We start from the raw sequence: 21,468 nt of genomic DNA on the forward strand, positions 1-21,468 counted from the left end.
AGTCAGCTGCCGTGCAACACGGTGAAGACTACAAATAAGGTACTGCTCTGAATGTCCTATACTGTGATCGTTCTTTGAAGTAAAGTGGGAGACATAACTGTATCGCTCACCTCATCTGCTATATTTAACGGACACTTTGTATCCATTCTGTTACCAATACAGTACATTGGCTTCATGAGATGAACAATCCCAACTACTGTGGCTGCTAAAATAGACTAGAACTATCACATTGACTTTGGTCATTGGCTGCTATTTTATATACAATATTTTATAAACAATTATTTTTATAAGAAGATTGGCAATCTATCATTTACAAGAAATGTTATAAGTTAATTGTTTTTAAGCATATCTCTAAAACCTGGGCAAGGGCCCTGCCCAGGTGTTTTAATATTATTTTATTATTATTTTCACTTAATAAATGTACACGATTGTTTAAGTTTATTTTGCAGGTATTTTTATTATCACTGTAATAAAGATAGGCTTACTATAGTCAGCATCAGTTTAATTTCCATACCTTTATTTGTGATCTACTATCTGTCAATTTGTCCACATCTTTTATCTCCATCTTTTTGCTTCTTCCTTTCTATTCTTTCTCTTTTTCACTCTTTTCAATATCCTTGAGGACTGGTCATATAATTTCTTCATTATATTTATCTACATATTTCTTGGTCTTGGGGTAATCAGACCTTACCAGTTAACCTCATGCTATTTATTGATTGAGCTGCACTGCTCTTGATTTTATTATACATTAAAGTGTACTCCTCTCCTAGACATCTTACAATACCCCTTTAAATGCATACCACATATGCATATCGTTTGTCCAGGAAGAACCTGTGACCTTTTGTCCATCACTGAAGGTTAAATGATGCAAAATTCTAAATCAGCCATGCACTGAAGGGGGTAACCAGTCATTGTTCTGTTTTACAAGGTTAAATGCCCAAGTGCATTTCTGCATTTTAGCTCATATTCTGACCTTGCAGTTAATAAGTGAGTAATTAATGTTCTTTTTCTGGATGTTTGAAGGGGGGAGGAATAAGTCATATCAGTGATACTTTTATCTCTTTTACAATGCAGACCAAAGAAGAAGTAGAAAGACGTGTTTCTTTGGAAAGGACAAGCTATTCAATGTTAGAATCTCAGGTAAACGGTTATAATCATCTATTCATTGCAATATGTGTATCTTGGTTATTAGGAGTCACCTTCTGTTGTTTTTATTTTCAGGTTGATAGATTATTTATTTATGCTGGGCATCAGCAGCCAATGCCAAATATAGAAGACCATGCTGACTAAAGGGGTTGGCTCAGTTTCCCCCAGGCATACCATAACTCCTTTAGATACTACGTGAAATGCAAGCCACTGGGGGTACCACCTACAAAAAGCTGGGATGCTATTTTTATTGTTCTGCTAATGATTAGTTCAGGGATAAACACACTTTTCTATAGTTTTTACAAAGTTGTTGATGCTAAAGAACAATGTGTTATAGGTTTAGAATGTATAAAACGGTACACGTGTCCAGTATTTTGTGCCATCAATGACAGGTTGGAGGTGATTAAAAATGAAAGATAAAAAAAGGAGGTATTCGTGAATAATTAAACATTTTGGGGAAGATACATATCTGTTCCAGCAAGTCCATAAAGGAATGGTTGGGTGATTTTGGTGTAGAAGAACTTGACTGACCCTCACAGAGCCCACAACCCCATTGATCATCTTTGGGTTGAACTAGAAAGGAGATTGTGAGCCAGGTAAAACTGATTTTATATGAAGAAGGAATTGATTAAAGGGCTGCACTCTCTGAAATGTTCAGTGCAAATAGTTCTTACCATCACGGTCTGTTTCCTGGGTGAAAAGATATTGAGTGCCTAAAGTAGACCTGTATTACAGTTCAGGGTTGCACTGTTAAAAAAAAAAAAAAAAAAAAATGTGTTTTTAAATGAAACTGAAATTCTTCTGACTCTTGGATCTTATTGGTTTTTCTTCTGCTAGCCAGGGGACATAGTGAAGAAACTTCGGGAAGCAAGAGCCACCAGCCCTGTGGCTACTTCTCATCAAATCATTATGCAGAAAACTATTCCATCATCCCCAGAGGTTATTTTTTATTCGTTTAATCTAGATATAATCCTCCACTTAAAACATAAATCAGGTCCATGAGTTATGCTAGATTGCCGTAAACAGCATCTGAAAAATATTTTAAAGAGGATTAGTCAATTGCTTAAGTGTCCTCAGTGTAAGCTAGGGACGAATATATAACACACTCTGTTTATTGCATATTTAACACTGAGCAGTGTGATATTTGATAAAGCGGGTAATAGGGGGCACATTTATCAAACATAATGTGCCAGAAAAGTCATATAAGTGCGTGATGTTTTACACCATGTGACAAACTTCTCGCACGAATTGTTGTGCTAGACCTATTATGACTAGCACTATTTTAGGTACATGAGGTAAGGAAGAGATGTCGCTGTGGTATACTGACTCACTCATCCTTTGTAAATGGCATGCTTACACAGTTGATAAATTTGCCCCTGTATTCTCCTGCAGTTCCATAAAAATAAACTTAAGAGTGTCTGATTCTAATTTAGATTTTATATCTCACTTAGGGCACTGAGGATTGGGTTATTGTAGACAAAGTACCCACTAAGGTAGTTGATGGTGAAACAAAAAGCATTATGACTTACAAGGTGACAACTGTGAGCAGTGAAAAACCAGCTGGAACGTTTAAAACCAGTCCTATCAAAACTGAGAGTCTGGATGCCTTGAAAATGGAAATTAGAGCAAGAGAAGAGGAAAGCAGGCAGAAAATGTATGCATTAGGAAAAACTTATGACACTGGATCTGGTAAAATTGTAACAATGACAAGTAAAGGTAAAGAAGGTGAAAAGATATCATCTCCTGAAATCATTCAACAAGCAGAGAAAGACATTTCTGAAACAGTGAAACGCCTTCCAGTTGCAGGCGAGTTTGAGATCCTAGAATCTATTAGCGATGACAAGGGTAGGAAAACCCAGGAGGGACTGATCATAAAGCGAAGAGTGTCAGAGTCATTGACTCCCATTAAGGAGTCAGACTCTCAACTGGCAAGTCCAATGGAAGATGGTCAAACAAAGGTACAGGATGTGGATACAGGAATGAAGATAATTGAAAGAGTGATCACTGAGAAGACTGTGGGATTTCCTGAATATGAAGTCATTAAAACAGAGGTTCCAGCTTGGAAAGATAAGAAGCTGTCTGAATGGAGATACACAAGAGATCAACCATTTACCATTGCTACTGCTCACTATGTCACAGAATCGTCAGCATCCAAAGTGGTGGTAACAAGCGGCAATAACTTTGTGCCCCATCCTAATGATCACAAGCATGACTTGCAGACATCCCCTGCTTCACAATCCCCTTTTGATCACTTGCAGCTTTACTTTATTTTGGCAGGCAACATTTATTTATCAGTTTTTTTTTTTTTTTATAAGCACTGCAACCAAAGTAGGCATCGTAAAGCTTTAAAACCAGACATGAACAAATAACTACGTCTAATGATGCAGCTTGCCATTTCTATGTGTGTGCTTCAGCAATTTCTGAGATCTAACAGCCATGGGCCCTATTCAGCAAAGTCTCACAAAGCGTTGTACATAGTCAGACTATAAACACAGTGGTAGGGAAACACATTGTATCTGCTCAGTAAAAAGAACAACAGGGTTTACAAACTAAGCGGTTTTACATCTAAGATTAATTATTATTACCACTTGTATCCTCTTCTTAATGGTGGCATCTTTCTTTTTGTCTTTACTTACATATCCAGCTATTCCTGTACTTGCAAATTACGACTTAAGCTCAGTCTGTTATGTACATGTCATGCACCTCCTTTTAATTTTTCTGTCCTGCTTATATACTTTTGAGCGATAGGTGATAACAACGCAGAGATCCTCTCCATCTATATGTTAACAACAACAAAAGGTCCTTTTATTTCAGCATACCCATGCCCTATATGATTTCAGTGATCAGTGCTTGTCTTATGAGCCTTTTACATGACTCAATGACTGTGCAGCCCGAACGTATCATTCATGTGGCCATTCACTTACATTATTGTCAGCAGCACACACCGTTTACACAGGGAGATGTGTAGTCCAGCAACAATGATTTCTAGGGCCCCACCATCCCAGCTGATATCAGCTGACAATCGGTTGCTTGTTTATTGGCAGATTGCTGGGTCTTTTTGAAGGTTTAATGATTGGCCTGTTTGGGTGGTAATTGCCCTACGTAAAAGTCCTCCAATTGTGTGCTAGCCCAAGATACTGGAAGGAGATGCGGATTAGACAAGCACAGAGGTCATCTGTCCTATTTGGTATAGTAGTGATAACTAGCACCAAAAAATGGGCCTTGTGTTAGTTTGCAATGCCCAACATATTATGATGTGCAGGGTTTTGTGGAATTACTGGCTAAGGGAGTAAAGATTAAAAGTTATTTGCCATTGTTTTTGGTGGAAATTTAGAATGTACGTTGAGTGGCCTAATTAATTTGAATATGTGAACCACTTACTTTGCAATGTATGGTCTATAGACCTTTTGGGTTTTATGGCTTCTGCTAGTTGGAATAATTAAGGATAAAATTATTCCATTAATATTTGTTATGCAAAAAAAAAAAAATTCTAAACAACAATTTTCAGTTGTTTAATTATAGACATTTATGATAGGTGAAAGTCTGGGAGAATTAACCCATGCTGTATTACCTTATTTCTTACAATTAAAGCATCCCAGGCCTACATATAAATGCCTGTCACTACTATAGAAATGAGGAGGACAGTCATTAATAATTTTATCTATGTCATTTAAATCACAGTTTTACAGCTTAAAATAATGTTACGTACATTTCATTTAGGTACTGCTGCCTGGTGGAAAAAGTAGCAACCAGTTCATTGGGTACCACATTCTTGTTGTTAGCATGTCCTGTTTCATATTTTCAAAAAGAGAACTTTTCTTTATTCAGGTTGTTGAATAGGGCCCTCTGCTTTCCAGCATTTCTTACAGGCAATAAAGATGAATGCTACTTTTATGTTCCTTGGTTCTGCCACGTCCTTAACCTTCATGGCTTTTTCTTTCCCAGATCTTCCTGTGTTGTATCTTTATCCTGCTAATGTTTATATTTATGTGATTTCGCTTTCTTTTACTCATGCTGTCAGTTCTTTTCTTTTTACATCTTTTGACTAAAACACACTACAGAGATGTATACATACACACACACACACACACACACACACATATATAAATGGATGAGTATTTAACTCGGGGAGAGTTCACCACTCCTGGTGTGACTGAGCTTTCAAGGGCCCCTAAGCACTCCGCAGGCATTCTGGGTAGGGGAATATGCAAATCAGCTCATTACATCACCTTTTCAGGCGATGTTCCCTGGTATCAGCTTAGCTCCAGTTACGGAATATAAAAAGCTATTCGGGATTAATGCCAAGCCAGAACTCTCTCTCTCCAGAAAGAAAGAGCACCCCGAAACATCTGTCTGCAGATGGGTGCTCTTTCTTTCTGGAGAGAGAGAGTTCTGGCTTGGCATTAATCCCGATTAGCTTTTTATATTCCGTAACTGGAGCTAAGCTGATACCAGGGAACATCGCCTAAAAAGGTGATGTAATGAGCTGATTTGCATATTCCCCTATATATATATATATATATATATATATATATATATATATATATATATATTATATATATAATATGCTGTAATCTCTCAGAGGCTGTCTAGTAGGACTTGTGACCCAACCTCTGTTTTTAGAGATATGCAATTTATATTTTAGCATTAGTTTTACCATGTTCCCATAGTCGTTGAGAAAAATTTTTTTTTTACATAATTCAAAACCTGATCATTTACTTGTGGCTATAGTTAAATGGGCACTGTCAGATACAAATAGGTTTTACAATTGCTTTCATTAGAAGATTTACAGTATTTCATACTGAAAAAGCCAGTCAAACAACTGCCTCCCCCTGCCTGCTTGGACATATACTAGTCCTGCTGTGTCCATGCATCATCACCTACGTCATGGACACACTTCCTTGATTGACAACTGTGAGTGCAGGGCTCACAGCTGGAGGAAAAATCCTCCCACTGTCAGCTTGTGTCCCGCTATTGTCAGTGAGGACAAGCTGGGAGTTGTAGTTTTTCTAATGCTAGGGGAGATGCGAGCAGACTGCATACTGAGGGAGGGGGCGGAGACCTGCACAGTGAGGCCACGCCCCCTCCCTTTGAGAGGAATTCAGACTAGTGAGCTAAATTAAAAGTGTAATAAAATAAATAAAGGGGCTAGACACATAAAAATTATATATATATATATATATATATATATATATATATATATATATTAAAATGTTTTTTTTTTTTTGATCTGATGGGGACGCTTTAAAGTGGTATTCCAGGAAAATAATTTAAAAAAAATTCTGTCAACTGGCTCCAGAAAGTTAAACAGATTTGTAAATTACTCCTATTAAAAAATATTAATCCTTCCAGTAGTTATCAGCTGCTGAAGTTGAGTTGTTCTTTTCTGTCTGACAACAGTGGTCTCTGCTGACATCTCTTGTTGTTTCAGGAACTGTCCGAAGCATTAGAAGTTTGCTATGGGGATTTGCTCCTACTCTGGACAGTTCCTGAGACAAGCAGATCTGTCAGCAGAGAGCACTGTGGTCAGACAGAAAAGAAAACTCAACTTCAGCAGCTGATTACTGGAAGGATTAAGATTTTTTTAATAGAATTAATTTACAAATCTGTTTAACATTCTGGAGCCAGTCGATATAAAAAAAAAAATTAAAGAAAAATGTTTCCCCCCCTCCCCTAGAATACCCCTTTAATATCCCCCTCCTTCATGCCATGCCATGCCATGTTGATGGAGTTATAGAAAATGTGAGAAGTTGTTTGTATGTCACAGAAAGACTACCTACATTTCATACATATGTCAAGTTTGAGAACGCCACAAACAACTAACCATATTTGGAGGTAGGGGGATATTGTGGGTTATCAGAAGTCACACACAGAGTTTCAAGTTCAGAGTGGAGTTATTTTAAAGTACCCCTGTCATCTAAAAAAAAAAAAAAAAAAAAATAACTTATGACATGTCACAGAGACATGTTAAGTTTTGATTGATTGGGGTCTCAGTGCAGAGATCCCCACCAATCATTAGAACGAGCTGTGCGCTTCACTCCTGGACTGCCATCTCAATCCAGTTGCATTAGACAGACTCCATTATAAATCTATGGAGCCCATATAGTGCGAATAAACTTAAATTGCATGGAGTGGTAAGCCGCACTTCTTTCTAATGATTTGTAGTGGTCTCAGCCCTGAACAATCAATACTTTTGACATGTCTCTGGGAAATGTCAAAAGTTATGTTGTTGTTTTTTTAAAACAGGGACACTGTATTGAACCTGTTCAACAAAATCTGGTCAGAGCTATAAATTAATCTATAACATTTCCTATTTTTTCACAATGCCACATATTTTCTACTTTGTTGTCACAAATTTGTGTCTCTCTGTCTGTCAGTCCTTTCACTCTGTTTATGTCTCTGTCCTCCCAATGTGACATTTCATTTCTTTGTCTGTTTAGACCAAACAGTCCTCTGGTGACAAACTCATGGATGGTTCTGATATCTACAGTTTGTTAGAGTCTACGAGAAAGCCAACTGAGTTCATAGGAGAGGTTACAACTGCTTCACAAAACTGGGCTCAGGTGGCTGCTTATTGGATGTATTTATATGTTGTATTATCCAACTTTTGGTTGTGATTTTCTTATGCTTTTAAAAATTGGTGCTGAGTGAAATCGGTAATATAAGGCTGGTGCTTCTGTAACTGCTGTGACACAATGGGCTACAATCACTGCTACACTTAGAATCATTTAGATAATACTCTGAAAATGATACAGATAAAGTGTGACTAGAAATATATATATATATGCTGAATATAGCTTGTAGGTCAAAATGATGGAACTTCCTGGCCATTTGTGCCTAGTAATGGAAATTCTATTGCTAAGCAGTTTGCATTTAATGGAACATAAAATGAACAGTAAGAAAGAAATAAATAAAATACTTTTATATATGACAGGAAAGCTTAAGTGCTCTTTTATTATAGCCTAGAGATGGGCTCCAAACATGTATAAAGCGTAAACAAATTCACTTTCACTACAACACTTAATTTGGTGGCTCATTAGGTATTCCGAAAATACAGATAGTGCTTCATATTAGGTTACAAATGTGCATTTGGGCATTGTGCTAGATCAAATAGCTTAGTGGTCCAAATTGTTAATAAATATAAATAAAAAAAATTACATTATATACAAACTTAAAAATACAAATCCGAAAAATCGTATTTGAATTTAGATATGTTTTTCGGCAATTTTAAAAAGTACAGATTAAAAAATAAATAATGAAAAGTCTGAATTATATTCTATCACTACATTGGAGGTTTCCAATGGGAAAAAGTCTGCAGAGGTTTGTAATGGTTTATCTATTTGTTTTTGAAAAGTTCTATTAATAATAAGGTACTATTTTTGCAATTTTCTAAATAAATAAATATTTCTTCCTGTTAGAACGTATGCTTTTTCGTTGGCTAACAATGTACCTTTCTCCTTGCAGAAATTTGAAACAAATACAGAATGGGAAACCAGTGGTATAAAAACTGAACACGAGGAGATCGAGCACAGAACAACAGAGAAGGTTGTGCAGGGAATAATCAGTTTGGAGGAAACGGGGGATATGCATGCGAGTGGGGATACTGTCCATCTGACTGCAGAGCAGGTGGATGGTGCAGGGCAGCAAAGCACAATCATTGCTTCTGGCTTAAAAGGGAGCGAGGGCGCTGCATTAACAGAGGAAGCTGCTAAAGAGGAAGATGGGGCTGCTGATGCTTCTGCTGCTAGCTATGCTCAAGGAGAGCAACATGGCAATATGACTCATGACGCAGAGTTGTTGGATGGCAAGCCTCTTAATGAGGTAACTGGCTGATGTAACGTGTTATATTGTGTGTTTGTGTGAACTGTTTGGCAACCCATGCCTATGCTTTTTAGAGCTTTGCACATTAAGCATTCCATTATTTTTTCTTGCTAAATTTAAAGAGTTGCTTCTCGTCTTGTGATGTTGATCAAAAATGATTTTGTTTATAACTCCTTTTTAGATTATCGTAAGACAGGTGCACTTGTAAATCAGGCATCTTCAGTATCTCACTAGAGATAAACTAGTTGACAGAATAAACATCCACTTTTGAACTAGCCACCTACAGATAGGGTTCTAGTCATGCTAACAAATACATTTGGACAGCAGAAGTAGGGTTAATACCTATTTTCTATCCAGTTACAGTGGCTTCATATTGTGTGCTCTTACCATCCACTAGTTTGACTCTTTATAGATATTTTGTAGAAGTCTTAGTTTAAAGTGCATCTGCCTCACATCTGATGTATTTTATTGCATACCTTTATTTCTTACTAAGGGTCTATTCACAGGATTTGATGCTGCAGATTACAATGTAAACTAAATGACTGAACACAGCTTCAAATCCTGTGCATTAAATCTGTGCAGGATACTGTACATATTAATAGACCCTAAATGTATGTAAAATCTAATCTGACCATAAAGGCTAAATTGAGTAACCTTTACAGGATCAAATAGTGAGTAAATAATCTTATATAGTGTTCACAATTGTTTAGATCAGCTGAGTAACAAAAAAAGCTACCATAATCTGTACTCATTCCCACATAAGTTTCCACTGTAATAATGCATAAAAGGAACCCTCATTTTTTGCTTAAAGGGGTTATCCAGGAATAGAAACACAGAGCTAAATTCTTCCAAAAACAGCACCACCTCTGTCTTCAGGTTGTGTGTAATATTGCAGCTCAGTTTCATTGAGGTGAATGGAGCCAATACCACAGACAACCTGAGGACAGGGGGGGGTGCTGTTTTTTGAAATAAATTAGCTTTGTTTCTATTCCTTTATAACCCCTTTAACATATAGGAGACATTTATCAAAACCTGTGTAGAGGAAGATGCCCATAGCAACCAATCAGATCGCTTCTTTAATTTTTCAGAGGCCTCTTTGAAAATGAAAGAAGCAATCTGATTGTTTGCTACGGGCAACTGCACCACTCTTCCTCTACATTGGTTTTGATAAATCTCCCCCATATTGTCCATGGCATCAACACACAAATAAAAAGAATCTATTAAATATTGTGATATGTTTCTTTTAAATGCATCATATTCAGGCATGATGGAATTCATAATAGATTTCATATTGTAAAATGAACGTAAGAGACACATAAAAAGTTGAATACCATGTAACGTTAACATATAAAATATACCTGATATATTTTCACAAGTTAAACACAAGACATCGATCATGTGCATGTACAGTGAACCCTGAACTTACAATCACTTCAACATACAGTATTTTCAACATATAATGGTCCATTGTAACTTGAATTATTACTCACCATACAATGCTACGGACAGTCCAGATCTGTGAAATGCATCAATGGCTGGAAAAACTGACCAATCAGAAGTGGCATTTCACTGGTAAAACACCTGTATTACTGAAGTGCATGCACTGACTGGCTGTCTGGTAGCGCCTACCTACAGTACAGGGAGGTACTACATGTTCTGTACTACTCTTTACCTGTGCCAGGGTTAGCTGCTCCTTTGGACACCAGGTGAGGATGGCTCAATTTAAATTTGTTGGAACACTGAGCACTGTACAGGACCCTGAAGAAGCTCCAATCCTTTGCATAAATCTCACTTTTTCCTATTTTTGGATGAAATTTTGGGGGCTTAAAAACCAATTCTCAGGTTTCCATAGAGTTATGGTCTCAACATACAGTGGTCTCAACATGTAATGCAAATTCATTAATTTAGCAAATGATAATTTTCATCAGTGATCATGTTATTGATGATTGTCCTGTGCATTTACACTGGGCAATTATCATTGCGATCACTGGAATTTATTTGAATGTTACTGGTAATTGTTAGGTGTAGACAGGTCTTTAATGAAATTGTTGCAGGATTTTTTTCTTGCCTGTTTACTATGATACCGTTTTATTTTGTGAGGAAACATTATTTAAATATGTCCTTTCTTTGTCTGCTCTCAGTCTCCGCTTGTGAAAACCGAGATCATCACTTTTGGCACTATTGCAGAAGGAGAAAAGACTGACATTTCTACTAAGGATGTACCTGTAGTACATACAGAAACAAAAACCATTACTTATGAATCCTCAGAGGTAAAAAACAAAACTAAACACAGTGAAGATTCAGACAGGCCTCATGATTTCAGTAGCTTCCCTACTTACAGTACTGTACAATTATTTATGCTTTTTAAATGCTGTTTAAAAAAATATAAAATGTTAGGGGATGTGCAGATGAATTAATTAGGGATCGACCGATATCTATTTTTTAGGGCCGATACCGATACACCGATATTCCGGTATAAGTTATCGGCTATTTATACACACCCTACACCCCCCCTGCTGCAGATCATTGATTTAATGATTATCGGATTATCGACAAGGTAATTGCTGATACCATCCAAAATTGTGAATATCGGCCAATAATATCTGCCAAACCGATAATCGGTCGATCCCTAGAATTAATCTCACTTGGTATCGTGTTGGTCACACTTAGACTACCCATGATTACTTAGTTGTTGACTTTGGAAAGAACTGGTTGTTGACTTTGGAAAGAATGGATTAGCAATACTTATTGGTTCATTGAATTTTATTTGTTTGCAGTCTGTGTCATTAGTTTTACCTGTCGACCTATCGTTGTCATGAATATTCTAGTCAAAAGTCATTTTACTCAAAATACTTTTTATGTAAATGTATTTTTTGCCCTCACCTCCGAGCCCCTCCTTGATTCATACCCAGAGCTCTGTACATCATTCAAGGAGGGAAGAGGCATGTCAGGCTCTGGTACTTAAGGAGTTACTTGACTGGGAAATAAAAAGGCAATTTTATATATTTGCAACCAACAGCTCCAGGAAAAGTACACTTTGCTTCTATACCCTAACATTGGTGTCTGTGGTTTCTAGAAACAAATACAGCTGACAGATTCCCTTTAAAGGGGTACTCCTCTGGAAAACATTTTTTTTTTATCTACTGGTGCTAGAAAGTTACAGACTTATAAATTACTTTTATTAAAAAATCTTAATCCTTCTAGTACTTATAAGCTTCTGTATGCTCCACAGGAGGTTCTTTTCTTTTTGAGTTCCCTTTCAGTCTGACCACAGTTATATAGTGCTAGGACATTGGTGTACACAGATTTCCTTCTGAAACATCTCCTGGGTCCAGGATCTTGATAAATCTTTAGAAATTCTGTGTAGATGTGTCTCCTTCATTGAGAAGATCCATGGAATAAAATGAAAAATTCCTTTTGGATGCTTTAACTGTATGCTGCTGGTCCAGAACCCCATTGTGTGACAAAGATACATATTTTTATTCACACAGTGCAGTTGTTGTGTGTATGTGTGTTTCCGTCAATCCTAGTTTTAGCTTAAAATAATAAACTCAGTGGTAACAAGGTCATTCACACTTTACTGCAGTTTGGCTGCTACATTAATTTACAGCAGCTGTCAGATGTTACATTTAGAAAACCTTCAATTTCCCAATGTGGCCAGAAGCCTCACATTTTTAAGCTATGCGATGATTTAATCAGAAAAGCTATAGTACAGCTGCAGTCATGGCACCACCCATGTAGTATTACAATTTAGTGCCTAGCGGGAAAAAAAACCTGCACATATTAAATAGAGGATTTTATTTGAGTGGACTAGTAGTAAATCTTTTTGCTTCCGCACTACTAGCACATGGAAAAGGTTTTTCCTTTAAAAGGGTGTTCCCGACATCAGTTGATTATCTGAAACCTATTAACTATTTAAAATAACCTGTATGAACACCGACTGTATGTTCACCCACCTCCTATGTGGATTCACCCTGTGTTTCTTTAAAGGGGTACTCTGCCTCTGTCTGATCGCGCAGGACCTCCGTGATCTCTGCTGCGGCACCCCAGTTATCCGGAGCATGGTGGAAACTTAGCTCCGTGCCTGATGACTAGCAATGCGGTGCCGGTGGCTCGAGACATCACGGCCACGCCCCATCATGATGTCACGTGCTCCCTTTCAATGTAAGTCTGTGGGAGGGGACGCGATGGCCGCAACGCCCCCTCCAATAGACTTGATGGCTGCCACGCTCCCTGCCATAGATAGATTGAGGGGGCATGACGTCACTAGCCTAAACGAACTCCGGGTGCTGCAGGGAGATTGCGGGTGGTTCCAGTGGCGGGACCCCTGTGATCAGACATCTTATCCCCTCTCCTTTGGATAGTGGATAAGATGTCTAGGGGAGGCGTACCCCTTCAACCTTATTGTCTGCTTAGGACAAAACGAGCAGGGCTGAGCATTGAATGAGGCTGTACAGAGTGTGCGCAGATAATAACACTGGTAGTCATACAAAGGAATTCTAAGGTACTGCACATCCTTGTCCTGGTTCACTACAGGAGGATGGAGTTATCGGCAACAGGGCTCAAACAATGGTAGGCAAAGATGTATTTTGGTACGGCTTTTTTTTAACACCATGTACACTTTGGCTAGTTTCTTCTAATAGGAAAAATGAATAATGTTTTTTTTTTTGTACTACATTCTGTGCTGAATTTCAGTTTTCTTCCAATGGGAGGTTGCTGCTCAGTTCACACAGCAGAATTACGCCAAGGATCAGGGTTTCACCAAAAGAATGAACGTGTTCATTCTTTTTGCGGAATCTGCGAGCAATGTCCCCTAAATCAATAACACTTGAATTTCTGCACTTTATTTTGTCAGCAAATTCAGCACAAAATGAGCAGGTATTTGAATGCCCCAGATCTACCAAGAAAATTTCTTGTAAAATTTCCACAGTGTAACATACCCTTGCTGTTTTAGCAGTCCATCTGGAAAGAGTTTGCGCCTCTGTAGGACCCAGCCTATTAAAGCATTACATGTACAGCCAATTCATTTTAAAAGGTGCAGACTAACTCTTTTAAGGGTGTGTTCACATGTGCATATTTTTTGCTGCAGATTTGCAGCATTGACTTCATTGGGCTGCAAAATCTGCTAAAGCAAATCTGCAGCAGAAAATACGCAGATGTGAACGCGCACCCTAAGGTTACGTTCACACAGCGGATCCACAGCGTACTTTACGCTGCGGATCTGCCTCTGAAGGACCGCTACATGCTGCCTTTAGATACGCCTGCATGGAGCAGCAATACGCCACTACGAGCAGACACATTGCGATGTGCGATTCGTAGCACGCGCAGTATACTCGCACATTGCGGCTGCTTTCAGCTTAGCTCATGGAGCAGGGGGAGCGGCCGCGATGTGTGCTAGTAAAACGGCAAGCGAGGCGACTCGCACATCGCTTCAGTGTGTCTGCTAGTAGCAGCATATTGCCACTCCGACCAGTCACATCTAAAGGCAGCATACAGCGGTCCTTCAGTGGGGGATTCGCAGTGTAAAATATGCTGTGGATCCGCCTGTGTGAACATACCCTAAGGGTATTTTCACACGGGCGGATTTTTTTGAGGGTTTTCCGCTGCCTATATGAAAGAAGGCAGGCTCTTCTTGGCTGTCCGCAGCAGATTTTCCGCGGCAGAATTTACGCCGCAAGCCCCCTTGAAGTCAGTAGGGACTGCGGCGAATTTTCCGCAGCGTAAATTCCACCACCGAAAATCTGCTGCGGACAGCCAAGAAGAGCCTGCCCTCTTTCAAATACACAGCTGAAAACCCGCAAAAAAAAATCCGCCTGTGTGAACGTACCCTTAAGGTACATTCCCACAGCTGGATCCACAGCATATTTTACACTGCGGATACGCCACTGAAGGACCGCTGTATGCTGCCTTTAGATGTGCCTGCTCAGAGCGGCAATATGCCCGCCAACTTTCAAATACGCAGCGGAAAACCCTCAAAAAAATCTGCTCGTGTGAACGTACCCTAAGAAAGAGAACTGAATGTGGATTCAGATGGCCAGAAACAGCTATCACAGAGCAAGCAGTTGTGTCTTTGCTTAAAGGAATTATCCAGGATTAGAAATACAGAGCCAGCACCACATTTGTTCCCAGGTTGCATTTGTTATTGCAGCTAAGTTTCATGTAAATGAATGGAGTCAAGTTGTAATTCCACACAGCACCTGAGGAAAGGTGTGGTGGTGTTTTTTTTGAAAAATTAAGCACTGATTTTCTATTCCTGATTAAAATTTCTAAGGGAGGTTTTACATACAGCATTTTGTGGCAGTAATTACCAGACATTAAAGATATAACATGAATGTTTTTAACGTGAATGTAAAAGTCTTAAGTATTTTTGCATTATCCAGAGCGCTGTTTCATGCTTTGTATGTGGCATATCCATTACCCTGTGTTTTTCATGTCATGGAATGTGTCTTGAGTATAAAGGTTGCTGCTATGTCTTTGTATAGAATTATTCATACACAATGATTTTCATCATGCACTTATCCAGGGTTGATCATTTAACTGCGAACCATAGGCTTGATGGCAGTGTTAGCTGATATCAGCAGAGACCTTTCATTGTGGACCCCAGACCTCCAGATAGCCCTGTTAGAGTCTTTGAAGCTCTTGAAATATTTTGGCACATAAGAAGCAGTATCAGGAAAGCTGTATTTTAACTGATTTTTTTTATTGAAATGTTATAGTTTAACTTTTTATTTCCCAGGACTTTACTTCTGCCTACCCGATGCAGTAAAATATATAAAGCTACATATTGCAAACACATTTAGGCTGGGTTTACACGTAGTATTTTGGGCAGTATTTTTAGGCAAAACCAGGAGTGGATGCAAATCTTTTGATTATAGTGTTACTCGGTATCAGTGCCACTCCTGGCATACTAAACAAAATACTGCATGAACCTAACCCTAAAGATATGTGTATCAAATGATTTGTACGGTTCAAGTCATTACCTTGTGTACATTTTCATTGCCATTTGAATACAACAGAGTTCATATACTGAAACTGCATTTATCATCTGATTCTTTTTACATGATGGTCATTAACTTAAATCAGCCTTCAAATTTTATTGATTTATGTAAAGTAATGACTATTATCATTATGAAGTGTAGATTTATTCAAATGGGTGCTTTACATTCTGCTTTTGTTCTATGAAAAGTGGCCTCTATTACATCTGGAAGCGGCCTGGTAGCATGTAGTGCAGTTAGCCTGGGGCATGTCCCTTACCATTATGGTATAGAATTGATTCTAATGGATGGGAAAAGCAGTGGTTTTATTACTTTGCTCTGATTCTCATTTACTTCACTGCATATGTTCTCTGTCCAAAAATGATCCTAAAGAGCTGTGCATACCCTGTATAGCTGTAGAAATCAACCAAATCATATTGGCTGCTTGTAGCCACCATTACAGGAAAATGGAAGCTTAACGCATAGCTCAATAATAAAGAAGTATGCAGTAAGCTCCCTATAGTGGTGACCGCAGGCAGTCAGTATGGTCATTTTTTAATTTATGTTAGTTCTGGGGATTTGGATCTCTGTGTCAGAAAAACAAAGCTCCAAATGCTATCAAGATGGAAAAAAATTGACATTTCCTTTAATCAGTAGTTGCCTCTAAGTAATGTTCCCAGAAATATTCACAAGTTCATGTGTACTTTTCAGGGCGGAATTCTGTAGGCCACCTGGCCATGTGCCGTTGCGGTACAGGGGTACACAACCATTTGTGAATATTAATAAACCTCTTTCTTGGTTAAATAATTCATGTTTTAGGTCTAGTGTCCATAATATACCCCAGAATGCAGAGGTCCAAAAAACCTTTTTTCTGTTGCTATTAAATCCAAGTCCTTGCATCACTTTGTTTTTAGATGGTATCCCGTCCTGATACAGATCCTGGTGTATTAATGAGCGCTCAGACAATTACTTCAGAAACTCATGGCACTACAACTACTACACACATTACCAAAGTAAGTTCTTACTGTGTATTTCTGTTTGTTTACACCTGGTAAGGATGAAGCCCTCTAAGGAAATGATATGTGCCCAGTGGAAAACACGTTATAATCTTTTGAGGCTACAAAGCAGAAAACTAAAATAGGTGTAACATGGAGAATTCATTCCAATTCATAGCAAACATTTATAGAGCAAAGCAGAATCTACCTAATATTAATAAAATAAAAACACAATATAATATTATGCAGCAATTTTACCCCAGTTTGATTTTGCTCCGTCTCAGTAATACTCAACTTGTCGATATAATGTTATTCACTGTACTATATTTTGATTTACTCAGAGTTGATCTTTGTCTGCAATTCCCACCATCTGTCCACTCGTTTTTGTATATGGCCCACGCCTTACATTTATTTAGGATCACCTCTCACTATAAAACTCAAACTGTGAAACTTTTAATATTTCACTGATTAAGTTAATCACCTAGCTATGTGTATGTCATTCCACCATGATTCAGAACAAGTGCTCATATCAGATTGCTTATGACACGCTTCTATAGGTCACCATTCATGCTCTTCATATTGCAACTGAATAATAGTTGATTGTTGTAGTGGTTTGGTGTGTATATTAATAGGTGAGTAAAATGTGATGAATGTTTTATTATACTTGTTATTCATTTTTTAAAAGAAAGAATAGTCATTTAAAAAATAACAGAGTAAATGGACAGCCAGCTCCTCTCCCACCCAACTTCAACAAGGTTCTATTAGAGGTTTAAGACTTGTCATTACTTTGTTGCTGCCTGAACCACGAGTCATCGTGCGGTCCTTGGTTGGCTCTCCTCACCCCAGCCTTGAATATTAAATCTCTCATTGTTTGGGTATAGGAAGAGGCCTATCAATCAAGGCTGCCGGGGCAGGCAGAAGCCGATGGGGACCACACAAATTACACCTTTTAAGCAGTATGAAATTGTTGCAGGTTCCCTTTAACCTAAGTGCAGGACTTTTTCTCTTCTCACATATCTTGGTTGCCTATAATTCTTCTCTTTAGTGACAAAAATATGCTACTCCAGCATCAGCATTGCCACAATATGTATTTATCATTGGTACATAATATGTTCCCCAAGAGATCTCCCCCTGGTAGAAATTCACAGTTTATAATGTTTTTCTTCCAGGTCATTTGCCAATACCTGCACCCTTTACCCATGGCTGACAGCGAAAAAGACATTGGGGGAGATTTATCGAAACCTGTCCAGAGAAAATTTGCTGAGCTTCCCATAGCAACCAATGAGATCACTTCTTTCATTTTTGAGAAGGCTTCTGGACAGGTTTCAATAAATCTCCCCTTTTATTCCTGTTGTTAGTCACAGCAATCTAACATGGTAGCACTGCTGGCTATTATGACCCGACCACCCAGTAATCCTGCAGCTAATCAAGGGTAGATCTGTGTTACACAAGGCATTTATTTTTAGAACACTGCCACTTCAGTTTTAGTGCCAAAGCCAGAAGTAGATAAAAAAGCAATTGGAAATATAAGGCCCCGTTTACACAGTGGAACTTTCTGAACAGAAACCAGTGGAAAAATTCTGCTTGAAAATGTTGTTGCAGCAGACTTCCATTGCTTTTAAAAGGATTCTGCTGCACTGCACACATGCTGGAATTTCTGATTATGGACTCTGTATTACTGGTCTCCATAGACTGCAATGCAACCGGTTTGTCATGCTGGTGCCTGCAGAATGTCCTCCGAAAATTTTCTGGGTGGACATTCCATCATGAGTATTATTTACTAAAAGAAAAAAGTGCTTATTAGGATCAAAGTATACCTTTTGTTGAAAACATGTATGCAAAAACATACATTTAAAATCACTGAAATACCGTATATACTCGAGTATAAGCCGACCCGAGTATAAGCAGAGACCCCTAATTTCAACCCAAAATCCCAGGAAAAGTTATTGACTCGAGTATAAGCCTAGGGTGGGAAATACCTCATCCCCCCTGTCATCATCCAGACCCGTCATTAACATCCTCATCATCATCCCCTTGTCATCATCCCACACATCCCCCCTTCATCATCCCCTTGTCATCATCCCACACATCCCCCCTTCATCATCCCCTTATCATCCCGCACATCCCCCCTTCATCATCCCCTTATCATCCCACACATCCCCCCTTCATCATCCCCTTGTAATCATCCCACACCCCCCCCTTCATCATCCCCACCCCCCTTCATCATCCCCACACCCCCCCCCTTCATCATCCTCTTCTCATCATTCGCCCTCAGTGGTCTTCAACCTGCGGACCTCCAGAGGTTTCAAAACTACAACTCCCAGCAAGCCCGGGCAGCCATCGGCTGTCCGGGCTTGCTGGGAGTTGTAGTTTTGAAACCTCCGGAGGTCCGCAGGTTGAAGACCACTGCGGCCTTCAACATCATCCAGCCCCCTCTCACCCCCTTTAGTTCTGAGTACTCACCTCCGCTCGGCGCTGGTCCGGTCCTGCAGGGCTGTCCGGTGAGGAGGTGGTCCGGGCTGCTATCTTCACCGGGGGGCGCCTCTTCTCCGCGCTTCCGGCCCGGAATAGAGGCGTTGCCTTGACAATGACGCAGAAGTACGTTGGCAATGAACGCACCTCTGCGTCGTTGTCACGGCAACGTGACTATTCTGAGGCCGGGCCCGAAGCGCTTAGAAGAGGCGCCCCCGGTGAAGATAGCAGCCCGGAACCACTATGCCACCAGACCACCTCCTCACCGGACAGCCCTGCAGGACCGGACCAGCGCCGAGCAGAGGTGAGTACTCAGAACTAAAGGGGGTGAGAGGGGGCTGGATGATGTTGAAGGCCGCAGTGGTCTTCAACCTGCGGACCTCCGGAGGTTTCAAAACTACAACTCCCAGCAAGCCCGGACAGCCGATGGCTGCCCGGGCTTGCTGGGAGTTGTAGTTTTGAAACCTCTGGAGGTCCGCAGGTTGAAGACCACTGCGGGTGGGGGAGTTCACTCGAGTATAAGCCGAGGGGGGTGTTTTCAGCACGAAAAATCGTGCTGAAAAACTCGGCTTATACTCGAGTATATACGGTAGCTCTACAGAATTGGAGATATTCACAAGTGCAGTCATGAAAGAAATCAAAACAAAGATGGTGGCTGACTCAAAACAACAGGGTATAAATTGTTAGTCACATGGGAATGCACAAATTGCAAAAATTAAGAAAATGACCTGTGAATGAGAAAAAAAAAAACTCAACCCAAACAGTAATGAAGAAGTGGCAAGTGCCTACTCAGCCACACACCACCCAGGTGCACTGCATGTAAACAAAATTCCCCCAAAATGCCAAAATTGATGGTTTATTTTCAGATTTTCCCTACAAATGATATCTTTTTTTAGTTTCACTGTACATTTTATGGTAAAATGAAAGGTGTCATTTCAAAGTACAATTGGTCATGCAAACAACCCTTATATGGATCTCTAGTTGTAAAAAAAAAAAAATACAAGAGTTAAGGCTCTTAAAATGCGAGGAGGAAAAAAAACAAAAATGGAATTAGTTTGTGTCCGCAAAGCCAAAGTGGGCCATGTCATAGTAATAAATTACACCTACTGGGAATAGTGGTGTGTGTAGTGTGACATTTCCTATGGGAGACATAAACGCTTTAGTGTCCGATAGGTATACTATAGGGAGAGTATGCTTTGCTTTATTACAAATACATAAACAAGGGAAGGGGTCTGGGACTCTGATCCTGGTAAGTATAAAGTAAATTTAAACAGGAAAGCAGGGCCAGGTGGGTGTAATAATGGCGGTTTTGGAACACTATGCCCACCTCATGCTGATGGATTAGTGTCACAACACTAGCTGACAGGTTTCCTGACAGGCAGACTATTCATTGTACAGATTGCAGCTGTAACTGGTAAGCTTGTGGCTCTTGTGTGAACAAAGCCCCGGGGTTGTTTCCCTACCATGTCACAGCTATCAAATTATTATAATTTTTTTTTCTTGAGCAAACGTACAAAGATATCATATATTTATACAGTGGGGCAAAAAAGTATTTAGTCAGCCACCAATTGTGCAAGTTCTTCCACTTAAAATGACGAGAGAGACCTTTAATTATCATCATAGGTATACCTCAACTATAAGAGACATAATGAGAAAAAAATCCATAAAATCACATTGTCTGATTTTTAAATAATTTATTTGAAAATGATGGTGGAAAATAAGTATTTGGTCAGTAACAAAAGTTCATCTCAATACTTTGTTCTATACCCTTTGTTGGCAATGACAGAAGTCAAACATTTTCTGTAAGTCTTCACAAGGTTTTCACGCACTGTTGCTGGTATTTTGGCCAATTCCTCCACGCAGATCTCCTCTAGAGCAGTGATGTTTTGGGGCTGTCGCTGGGCAACATGGACTTTAAACTCTCTCCAAAGTTTTCTATGCGGTTGAGATCTGGAGACTGGCTAGGCTACTGCAAGACCTTGAAATGCTTCTTACAAAGCCACTCCTTTGTTGCCCGGGCTGTGTGTTTGGGATCGTTGTCATGCTGAAAGACCCAGCCA

General features: G+C 39.3%; 1 protein-coding gene across 15 annotated transcripts in view; it reads left to right on the plus strand.

Moving 5' to 3' along the window:
- The window catches only part of EPB41L3 (erythrocyte membrane protein band 4.1 like 3), a 267,751-nt gene that overhangs the window by 233,769 nt on the left and 12,514 nt on the right, over positions 1-21,468 (plus strand). For 8 of the 15 annotated variants that reach the window (XM_056521616.1, XM_056521618.1, XM_056521614.1 and 5 more), the window contains 7 exons: positions 1,075-1,140; positions 1,984-2,085; positions 2,598-3,308; positions 7,587-7,709; positions 8,611-8,967; positions 11,109-11,237; positions 16,856-16,954. In XM_056521616.1, the coding sequence (XP_056377591.1) occupies positions 1,075-1,140; positions 1,984-2,085; positions 2,598-3,308; positions 7,587-7,709; positions 8,611-8,967; positions 11,109-11,237; positions 16,856-16,954 (1,587 nt within the window). The remainder of the gene's footprint in view (positions 1-1,074; positions 1,141-1,983; positions 2,086-2,597; positions 3,309-7,586; positions 7,710-8,610; positions 8,968-11,108; positions 11,238-16,855; positions 16,955-21,468) is intronic. The other 7 variants (XM_056521619.1, XM_056521621.1, XM_056521622.1 and 4 more) reach the window with 6 other exon arrangements.

This window comes from Hyla sarda, chromosome 5, assembly GCF_029499605.1.
Source record: "Hyla sarda isolate aHylSar1 chromosome 5, aHylSar1.hap1, whole genome shotgun sequence".
Classification (NCBI taxonomy): domain Eukaryota; kingdom Metazoa; phylum Chordata; class Amphibia; order Anura; family Hylidae; genus Hyla; species Hyla sarda.